Source organism: Cherax quadricarinatus, chromosome 44 (assembly GCF_038502225.1).
Source record: "Cherax quadricarinatus isolate ZL_2023a chromosome 44, ASM3850222v1, whole genome shotgun sequence".
NCBI classification, from domain to species: domain Eukaryota; kingdom Metazoa; phylum Arthropoda; class Malacostraca; order Decapoda; family Parastacidae; genus Cherax; species Cherax quadricarinatus.
In genome coordinates this window covers 26,992,716-27,004,392 of record NC_091335.1, presented here as the reverse complement: position 1 = coordinate 27,004,392, position 11,677 = coordinate 26,992,716, and the positions used below count along the sequence as shown (strand labels likewise).

The window sequence follows — 11,677 nt, the reverse complement described above, 5'->3', positions numbered from 1 at the left end:
GTGAACAGGGACTACATTTGCCTCTTTCCATAGAGAGGGCCATTTACACTGTCTCTCTCTCTCTCTTTCTCTCTCTGTCTCTGTCTCTCTGTCTCTCTCTCTCTGTCTCTGTCTCTCTCTGTCTCTGTCTCTCTCTGTCTGTCTCTCTCTCTCTCTCTCTGTCTCTCTCTGTCTCTCTCTGTCTCTCTGTCTCTCTCTCTGTCTGTCTCTGTCAGTCTCTGTCTCTCTCTCTCTCTCTCTCTCTCTCTCTCTCTCTCTCTCTCTCTCTCTCTCTCTCTCTCTCTCTCTCTCTCTCTCTCTCTCTCTCTCTCTCTCTCTCTCTCTCTCTCTCTCTCTCTCTCTCTCTCAAAACAAGTTGGCCATCTTCCACCAAGGCACAAAAATTCTCTTCACCTTTACATTATCCTAGAAAGGATCTAAGATGTTGTATTTTCCTTACCTGTGCTTTAGCCTTTTTCCGCCTCTGCTCTTTTAACATTTTCAGGTGTACATTATATACTTGTTCGAGCTATCATCATTCTTTCAGTATGTTCTTGGGACAATATCATTAGTAAATGCAGGAGGAATTAGAAAGAGGAGTGCTGATCAGCACATTTTATAAGCTGCCAAGCATTTAGAATTTATACCATAGTCAGATAACTCTGTGAAATTCTTTGGCAAATATTGTAAAGGTTTCTTAAAAAAATAAAAGAAAATGGCATCTAAAATGTTTTTTTACAAGTTAGTACTCACTTTTACCCCTCACAAAAGAGAAGTTTGTAATGGGCACTAGGCATCAGAGATATAGAAAGATAAGATACAGTGTGTATAAATACTATGTATAGTGTTGATGGAGTAACTCTCTTTCAACTTTTTCCAGTGGTCAGATAAACAGAAGAATAAAATCTACTACAAGACATTCAGTGGTGTGGACCACATGCAGATACTGAGAGACAAAGGAAGCATAGGTTACATTGTTGAATTACTCTCTAACATCACCAAGACAAATGAGCGGCAAGCCAAGAGGAAGATGAGCTACTTGGAAAGAAAAGAAAAAAGAAAAGAAAATGAGTTACTTGGAGACCACAATACTGAGAATGAAGTGGCTATAAATGCAAATGAAAATGAGCTTAACAGTGAAAATAAAGAAAGAAGTGGCACGGGAAACGGGATTCTTGCTACTATCACAGTGCCGCAGCAGAAGAAAGTTTTATTAGGGAATGGATTGTGATACTGAGTTGAACAGTAGATTAAGTCTCTTTTATGCCGTATATATCTTGTTTATACTTCCTCAGTCACTTCATCTTCCTAAAAATTAAATATTCTTTCACAATAGCCTGTCCCATAGCTACTTTCACTTTCAAAAGTCCAGTACAGTAATCCACCAAACATATTTGTATATTTGTGTTTTACAGACGTCTTTAAAATTGTTTCAATAATGAATTGTTTCAAAGAATTTATTAAGAATTCCTAGGTGCTGTATTACAGACAAGCTTGGTTAACCTTCGTGGGATTTTTCCGAAAGTAGTTGTCTGAAATGGGGTCTTTAAAAAGTTGTAGTTGCAGACAGAACAAAAGTATTTGTGGCAGTTATGCAATACTAGTTTTTGCCCCACAGATGCACTTGTAATGCTCATCAAGTATAAGTCAGAATAAAGCTAATAAATACTTTACAGTAAGCTCTTATAAAGCTAGTCTGGTGTGATTCTTTGCAAATGTAATTCAATAAGTTCTTCCAAAATTGAATAGCATGTAATGTGAAGGCCCCTTTCATATGCTTTTCAAATTTGGATATATTAAGTTGCATTTACAAAGAATTGCTCTATATAGAGGAGCTTTATAAGGAAGCTTACTGTACTGTATTGTGAAATGTGAAGTTTTATCACTCTTGAGGAACAGAGAGACCTCGTTTATTTTTTATATATAAACAGAGGTGTGTATTAGTGCATTATATTCAAGGCCAAAATGGTAAAGTACAGGGTGTCCACGAAAACACTCCCTGATTTCAGACAGGGATAATATGCAACTTTATTGTAATAATCTTTCACAGTTAGTAGTTTCAGATGCAGGATTTCATTCAGTTTCATGTGGTATAGGGTAGCATTAAAGGCACTCAATGTGCACCCCTCTGGTTGCTCGGCAAACATCATTGTGATAGTCCAGTTCGATCCAGATGCTCTGCAGCATATCTGGTGTTATCATGCAAACTGCTTCACTGATTAAAATTTTCAGCTCCTCCAGGGTTGCAGGTAGTGGTGGTACGTAAACTCTGCTCTTCACGTACTCCCAAAGAAAGAAGTCACAAACAGTTAGGTCCGGTGACCTCTGCAAGTGGCCTGTGAGGTCACCAGACCTAACTGTTTGTGATTTCTTTCTTTGGGAGTACGTGAAGAGCACAGTTTACATACCACCACTACCTGCAACCCTGAAGGAGCTGAAAATTTCGATCACTGAAGCAGCTCGCATGATAACACCAGATATGCTGCAGAGCATCTGGACCGAACTGGGCTATCACATCGATGTTTGCCAAGCAACCAGAGGGGCGCACATTGAGTGCCTTTAATACTACCCTATACCATATGAAACTGAACGAAATTCTGCATCTGAAACTACTAACTGTGAAAGATTATTACAATAAAGTTACATGTTATACTTGTTTGAAATCAAGGAGTGTTCTTTTGGACACCCTGTATAACTGCTATTTAAATTGAGGCTTACCTATAATGATGCTTGTCTTTAAAAAATTCTAATTTAACTTTTTTTTTTTTACCTCAGTGGATCGAACTGTTAGTTAAAATAACCTTTAATAAAGTCAAAGATCTGGTAAGATTTTTCTCTTGACTATAAACTGTTTTATCTTCTTGGTGTCTTAACTGTGTAGTGAGAGTTCAGGAAGGTCTCATGCGATGTGATACAGTATTATGTACAGTCAGATCATATGTAATTTTAAGCTGAAGATTACGGTGAATTCCTTATTTAGAACAGTACTGTATTATGTTGTATCAGGGAAATAGTGGCATTCATATATTCTACACCACATGCTTCTCCACTTAAAAGAAAACCTATCAGTTTTTGTCTGTTTTAATAAAAGTGAAAATATTGTAATGGCAAGAAAGTCTGCAAATTTATTATGAATCATAAAAATAAATTTACATTCTTCGAATATGTTAGTTTGGTAAAATAAAAAGCAACAAAATGGTACAAATATTTCAAAATATCAGATAAGAGAGTTGCTTGCTTACATCTTGAACGAGGCTTGCCTAATAAGACATATGTTAGGGTAATAATCTATATCTGTACAGCTTTGGTGTGGCAGTAGGTAATCATTCACTCTACACCTTTCAATAATTTTAAACCCGTAGTCTATTCATTAAAATAGAATTGATGTGTTGCGCAGCTTGGTGTTCACAAGCATGTTGGTTCTGGATTCTGTCTATGCATGCTTTGCTCTTTGTTGAGCTGATGTGTCAGACAGCTTGTATTTCAGAAGCTGTCTGATGCATCATATTTAACATGTATTGCATTCAGCTCAGTGTTATTGGCATGTGTGAGGGTTGTGGTGTCTGACTACTCTGACTGCTCTTAAGATTGAACCAAAGAACACCTTGTGTTCTTCACACATTAGGTGGTTCTTTTTTCTGACTACTTTACCTTTGATATACCTTTGATGAGTTTCAAGTGTCTTGCTACTCTTGGAGCCAGGCTCGTCTGGTGCTAGACTGGTCAACCAGGCTGTTGCTGCTGGAGGCCCACTGCCCCACATATCCATCACACCCTGGTTGATCTGGCACTGGTGAAGATACTTGAAGACTTCTACATTTGTTCCAGCAATATTTCTGATATCTTGTGATACGATGTTGAATAATCTGGGGCCATAAATGTTGATAGTGTTCCCTTATTGGCTACAAACACTGCAGTCCTGTTCCATTGATTTACCTCCACATCCCTTTCTCAAACAAAACTTTCTTCTTTCAATGCACCAGCTGTATCCCACCAAAACAGTGTGGTCCAAAAAGAAAAACAAAAGTTTCTCCAAACAAAACTTGTCTTAATTTTTATTCTTTCCTGTGCCTTTTATTTCCTGTTTCTTCCTCACTACTTTAGCACTTTCAAGTACATTTTAAGAGCATGTATTTAGATATTACAGTTTAGTTTCATTGCAAGAGATCACTAGCCATTTCAAAGTTAAAAATAACTAAACCAACTTATTGAATTTGACAGCTGTTTTGGGTGCTCTTGTGTAAGTCTTCATTTATTCCTTGAATGAATAAGAAATGTGGGAGTTAATATTCAATATTTGGGTCTCTTTAAGAGGTCACTTGGTGTGGTGAAGGGCTCTTGATCTGGGGAATTAGAATCCTTTTCTCCTTGGATAAAATATATTCCCTCCTTGGAATTGCCACTCCTAGACAGAGGAACAGGGATCGTTATCTGTCTCCTTCCTTTAACCCTTTCACCGTCGGTCCCATAATATTACGGCTTGCAAGCCAGTATAGGTTCTGTAATGCTACGCCAAAATTCTAGTGATTTCCAATCTTGCCGGAGAAAGCTGGTAGGCCTACATATGTGAAAATTCGCGCAGTATAAAAAATCCTGCAGCACACACTGCATAATAATAAAAAAAAAATCCAACTGTGTTTTTGGTTTAAAACAGCAACTTTGTGGTGTATTTTTGCATGGTATTTGTGATTGTATTCTTGTTTTCTTCGTCTCATTTGATACATTGGAAAATTTTTACAGAAATAGAGATGATTTTGAGTGGTTTTCAGACTAAAAGTACCTTGAAATTGAGCTCAAAGTAGCAGAAATGTTCGATTTTTGCTTTTGTTCAGGAGTAAACAAATAGTGTTAGAGTCCAGTACACGTCAACTGGTGGGTCTAATATGCTTTCACAAATGCGCTGATATTATTTATACCATTTTTACAATAATGCAGTAGTCTGCATAACAGTAAATCTTGTATTTTTGTGTGAATGAAAATTCAAAATGGTAAGCAAGGGTAATACAAGAGAGGCCTGGAGACATGACTAATGAACAGAGAAAATGTTATTTTAGTGCTAGGAATGTTTGCAGTGTTAATTCTGGACCCTATTTTGAAATTGGCCTTCCTTAAATTGTGTATGAAATTGGCCAAATTACCAATTTTTGGTCACTTTATTGGGTAGTTGAAATCTTATACTCAGTCGATAGAACAGGAGGAGTTCTAGCAAAACAACCATCAGTTTGGTTGCCTGGGACAATGGAATTGGCCGAACATATGGCTCAGAGTGGGCGATGCGTAAATATCGCCAAGACCATTTTCCATTTAATTTCATACTATTGGTTTCATTGCCATTGGGAAAAGATTCTCTATTTCATAAGAAAAAATAATTTTTTTTTTAATTCAATACTGAAAGCAAGTTTGTGAGCAGGGGTCTCGACAGTGAAAGGGTTAAGGACCTTGGTTGTGTGGGATTTTTCTATAGAAATGAGCACATAAATATTATATAATAAAAGGAACCACAAAGTGATTGTACTTATCTTGATGATGACTGGTAGTTTCTCGCAGCCTCTCCCAAAAGCTACCCCTTCGACTTTTACATCATCCTATGGCCCACCAAGGCTGTGAAAGGTGTGTACATAAGTTAGTGCCTACCTATAAATAAAATGTGCCATTGTTTCATGTATACACATGTAAGGTCATGGTGCAAGTCCTACCTGGTGTTGGGCAATGACCCATAAATCATGATCTCCAAAAGGTCGGTGCAATTCTTCTGACATAAACCTAGGTACTGCAGTTCTGTAAGATGGCAGATGTAAGAGATAGAATAGTACCTACCTGGCTCATGTAACTGGGGCCTGTAATGCTGTTGCCATCACTGAGGCCGAAAATGTTGCCTTGATTGCAGAGATGATAAGAAACAATGCTGTCAGCTTCTTTAACTGCTGGGCTCTTCTGGGTGAACTACACCAGGTGAAGACCCCAGTGGTACTTGTAACACCTGTTCACATGGCACTACACATGCACTCGGGAGACTGGCTCGTCAACGTAATCTCATTCTCGACTAATGTCTGCACTAAGCACAACCAAGCCCGCAGTCCTTCATGACAGGAAGGATTGACAATGATGCTTCGAGAAGTTCATATCCTTTCCTATTTCCTTCCTGGAGATTGTCAGCGTGGCTAAGAGTACATGATGCACATGAGATATGGCCATTAATGTGTCTGCGTTTCAACACAGTATAACCTGATGGCCCACAAACCTTCCTCACATCTTCACTTTGCCAACATTAACTGCAGTATTCCTGTTGCTACGTCCCTGTCCTCTTTTATGGACAGAGATTTCTGCTGATGCACAGTAGACAGGCAGGGTGCCGACTCTGACTACTCAGGATAACCAGAGAGGAAGGATTCCTCTAGATTAAGTTGTTGGCTATATACTGAGATACTAAGTGCATATATAGTGCACAGGTACATTTTCTCTGATTTTTACTTGCCTGGGGAAAGGCATTCTACCAAACAAAACGTCTTCTTTGTAATTTGAGCAGAGATTACTTTGTCAGGGTAACTCCTGCACATGTGATCTCGTCTTGAGTGTCACCTTTATCAGCTATGAATCATTAATCTTGTTAGATTCTGCACACTCAGAACCACGTGTGAAGACGAATAGTCATTATGGAATGCAATAATTGGATCTGCTGGTAAAAAAAGATGCAAGGCATGATCCCTCCCATGCTCAGAGTGTGGGGAAATGTTGGCACTCACTGCCTGTAGGATGTGTTTGAAGACCATAAAATCTTGCTTCAATTTAAAGTTTCTTACATAGACTACAATGTTACAAGAGATATGAACCTTCCATCTCACTGATGGAAAGTCAGAGTTGCACCTCTGACCCACTCTTCCCTTATGTGACCCATGCAAAAGAGAGAAGCTCTCTTTGCATTGCAACCCACTATTGTAAATACAAAATCTCAATGTACTGTTTGCAAAGACATAAAATAAATAAATAAATAAATAAATCCCAGCTGAAGGGGGTCACCTGCCACCCAGGGGAGGGGGGGGCATCACTAGTCCCAGAGGCAACCATCACCTGGTTGCATCACATTGGCGGTGGTGGTGTTTGTCCTGAGATTTCAGTTGTTGCGTTGTGCTGGGTTCAGGTTGGCAGCCTTGCATGTCCTAGGATGACAGCCTTGCATATCCTAGGAGGGCAGCCTCGCGTATCCTAGGAGGGCAGCCTCGCATGTCCTAGGATGATGGAAATATTCCTGGAGGTTGCCTATCAATTCCAGTAGATGGTAGACAAGAGAGAAGACTCGTGGCATGTATCTGGCCGTCTGCCTCTGTTATTGGCTAAGCCTGACTCAGTTAATGAGGGAGGTGCCATCCCAGTAGTACTGGTTTACTGCTGTACTGGGTAAGGTAAAGAGCAATTTCCATGTAGCCTCAGCACTAGGTGCTGTGCTGAGGGCACTCTTAGATGCAAAAATGGATGTATGGTTTGTTTTTCCTCCAAGCTCTCCTTTTTAAACAAAAATAAAGGAACCTTAATGAATAGTCCAGTCATGTCATGACCCTGGCCCATGGCCAGGCCCCAGGAGGAGGAAGCCTCAAAATTTACCAAACGTACATCAAAGGTACGTTTTGCCTTCTCCTGGGCACTTTATTCCTGCAGCACTTTTAACTGACCCCAGCACTCCCATGGACTTTCTTCCCAAATCTAGTATTGCTTTTGGGTAACATCTCATTGCCTGACTCTGGTGCTAGTGTTCTGGATGATGCTTTTGATACTTCTGACCTTTTCTCTACTTTGACCATGCTCTCTGCTTCTCCCACAATGGCATGTCAGTTTTCAAATCATTCGTACATCACAGGATGGATTGGCTTGATCCCAGCGTCCAAATAATATCGACCTATACTTGACAATCTTGACACTATACTGACACTCCTCCTCGCTCTTACTCTAAAAAAACATGCTGCCTGGAAACCTCTTCCCCTACCATCTATATTTCAGAGACCATCCTGGACAAAATTTCTTTTTTCAGCTGCAACACTTGCTGATTGCCTCACTGATTATGGCATTAGCAAAGCATTCATGAGGCATGTAGGTCAAAAAATGTTCTTTCATGCATCAGTCATGGAGGTCGAAATGTTCTTTCATGCCCTTGAGTAGGATGAGCCTTGTTGCTGTGAAGGACACTGAGCACACTGACAATCTTTCCTTCTTCCACTCTATTAACTCTTAAACTGTCCAAACGTAGATCTACGTTTTTCAACATTTGAAAGTATGTAAAAAAAAAAGTAGATCTTTTTTTTTTTACATTTGAAAACATGTAAAAAAAAACTTTGATCTGCGTTTTTTTTTTTTTTATATATGTATTTGAAAATGTGTAAAAAAAAAAGTAGATCTACTTTTGGAGCTCTAAGCATGTGAACATAGATCTGCTTGGACAGTTTAAGGGTTAATGCCACACCTCTCACAATACACAGATATTCCTTTCTCAATTCTAGCTGTGGTACTGTCCTTATCCTGGACATTCAGGAGCAACTTGAACTGCAAAACCTCCCAGTCTCCAAAGTGGAAACTTATGAATACCCTGCTTGGGCCAGACTTAACCTTCAACTACTAGGAGCTTCCAGCTTGTGTTTATATAGTAGGCCAACATTTACACCTGCAAGAGTTGTTCCCTGCTCCTTAACAATGCAGATATTGCTGGCACTTTGGCCATCTGGCCAAGTATTGTAGATAACAGCCAGAATTCCCTGTCTGCAGTGCAGCAGATCAACATAATCCATCCTGCAGCCTGCCTCCCACTTGCCTAATTATGGAGAAGCTCGCCCTGTACATTCCTGCCAATGCCCTCTTTTTCCTGAGAGAACATGAAATCTGTTTTATTAAAGAAAGAAAGAAAGGGAGGGCCTTCAAGGAAGACTCCCATGGTTCTCCTACTCAGATCAGCTCAGTGCCCTCGGGTTTGTTGTACCCTCTTCCCACAGTTACCAGTGTTCAACTCTTAAGCAGTCCTCGTTGCTGACATTCCCACCTCTGCTTTCTCCCATTCTTCCTGCTTTATCATCATCTCTTTCATATGTTTCTTCTACACAGCCATTCCTAGATAGACCCTAATCTCTTCATTCAAAACCTCAAAGGCCCAAAACTTCCTCCCAGTCTCTTGCTCCTCCACACTTAGCTTTCTCAACTTGTGTGTGTCTAATAGTTTTGAACATTCATCTACCCCTATTTCCTGCCATTACTTACCCTGTCTCTACCCAGATTCCTTCCATCCAGGATATCACTGTTCTCTCGTCTCTTCAAGTTTTGAGAGTTGCCACTGTTTCTCAGCCCTCTGCTTCATCTACCTCTTTTGCCTCGTGTATTACCCTTCCTGCTGCTACTTGGTCTTCAGACATTCTTGACTTGATCAGCTTTTATTAACCCTTTCAGGGTTGGTGCCGTACTAGTATGGCTTGCACGCCAGGGTTGGTGCCGTACTAGAACGCATAAATTCTAGCGCCTTCAAATCTAGCGAGAGAAAGCTGGTAGGCCTGCATATGAAAGAATGGGTCTATGTGGTCAGTGTGCACAGTATAAAAAAAATCCTGCAACACACAGTGCATAATGAGAAATAAAAATCTCCGACAGTGTTTTTGGTGTAAAACAGCGAATTTGCCGTGTATTTTCATATGGTATTTATGGTTGTATTCTAGTTTTCCTGGTGTCATTTTGTAGAATGGAAGATTTATTACAGAAATTGAGAAGATTTTGATTGGTTTCATAATGAAAAGTACCTTGAAATTAAGCTCAAAGTAGCAGAAATGTTCAATTTTTACCAAATTTCAAAAGTAAACAAATCATGCCAAGCGTCCAATACACGTCAACTGGCGAGTGTAATATTCTTTCACAAGTGCACTGATGTTATTTATACCATTTCTACACTAATGCAGTAGTCTGCATGACAGTAAATCTTCTATTTTTTTTGTGAGAATAAAAATTCAAAGTGGAAAACAAGAGATGTAAGAGGGGCCTGAGGACATGACTAATGAACAGAGAAAAATATTATTTTAGTGCCAGGAATGTCTCTTGCTTATTCTGGACCCTATTTGGAAATTGGCATCTTTTGTAATTTGTGTGAAACTGGCAAAATTGCCATATTCTGACCACATTATTGGATAGTTGAAATCGGTAAATGGATGGTGTGTTGTATTCATTCGATAGAAAAAATGGAGTTCTAGCTAAATAGGTATGATTTTTGTTGACTGGTACATTGGAATTGGCCGAAAATAGGGTTCAAAGTGGGTGAAATCACTGATGCATAAACATCGTCGAGACCGCTAGCTTTGCGAGAGCATAATTCCATAAGTTTTCCATCAAATTTCATACTTTTGCTGTCATTATGATAGGGAAAAGATTCTCCATCTAGGGTTAAAAGAGAACTTGTCATGGACACCAACCCACCTTTTTTACCTTCACACTATCACCCTCCGCAACCCCCTACACCTGCTAACCAATGTTTTTCTTTTAACCCATCAACGGTCCAAACGTATATGTACGTTCACTACCGTACTGCCCCAACTTTTTTGAGAAAAAAAACATTGTTATTTTTTAATAGGAAAAAAGGGCATATGGTACCCAGGCATCCCCAATTATTTTAATATGGTGCACAGTGAGTGCTCACACCCATTCTCTCATGTCTAGGTGACTCAGGCTTATTGTGGCAATGTTAAATGTACGACACATAAAACGTATATATACGTTTGGGGCACTAGCGGTAAAAATGTATATATATGTTTGGACCGTTTACGGGTTAAGTCTACCCATGCACACCACTTATTTCTACCATCCCACCACCACCACCACACACTGAATTTCCTGACCACCCTAGCCCATAACCACTGCCTGCTTTCTGTTTCCTTTATATTTTTTTTCAGATAATGGTTTTATTGTTATGAAGCATCAAAAGATGCATCTCTTCCAGCGCTCTCCTGTTTGTATCTGCGTACAAGTGCTAAATTACTTTCCACTTTTGGCCTTCCTTTCTTTGGCTATGTTGTATTGCAATCACTTGATTCTTTTCCAAAGAAGACATTTAACGAGGGTGCACTTCTTGTGTGCATTCCATTTTCACGGCTTTCCATTCATACATTATTATTCTACAGCTCTTGTCTATCTGGACAAGTGGTACACTGCATGCTCTTTATAATTTTTTCCTTCTTGCCCATTATCTGTCCCAAGGTATTGTGACATTTTATTCCTCCACCCCTCCTTTTGTTAGATGACTTTTAATGTTCATTATTTCCTTTGGGGAGGATCTCATTGTGACTCATGTGAGATCAGTTAGAGGCTTTTCTAGTTTCTCACCCTCTCCACAGTTTAAATACTAGCACCCATACTTATTTTTTTATCCTCACACTTGTTCTTTTTCCTGTATAGATCTCTGTGTGCTCTTATATAGTGTTGGACTTTGATTGGTCTGTGGTATGTAATCTTCATGAGAGCGATCATTTCCCTCTTCTTACTCTTTCTCCTGGTCCCTTTGTCACTCCTGTTGGCAGTTTCAGTGGGCAGAGTGGCTGCTTTATTTATGCCATTCTTTTCTTGACACTTCTTCAGAGAAGTTAAAACTTTTTGCACCTGTTCTTACTGCAGCATAGATGGCCATCCCCTAAACCTCAGGTAGGTATTATTTGAAATGTGTATACTGGTGGTCTCCTGGCTGTAC

The 11,677-nt window shown here is 39.5% G+C and overlaps 1 protein-coding gene across 1 annotated transcript in view; it reads left to right on the top strand.

The window, feature by feature from the left end:
• LOC128697402 (lysosomal phospholipase A and acyltransferase) overlaps positions 1 to 1,358 on the top strand; it is a 134,560-nt gene extending 133,202 nt beyond the window's left edge. Inside the window, exon 10 of the mRNA XM_070093854.1 lies at positions 860 to 1,358. Coding sequence (XP_069949955.1) covers positions 860 to 1,210 — 351 coding nt within the window. The 3' untranslated portion in view covers positions 1,211 to 1,358. The remainder of the gene's footprint in view (positions 1 to 859) is intronic.
• Positions 1,359 to 11,677: the final 10,319 nt, after the last annotated feature.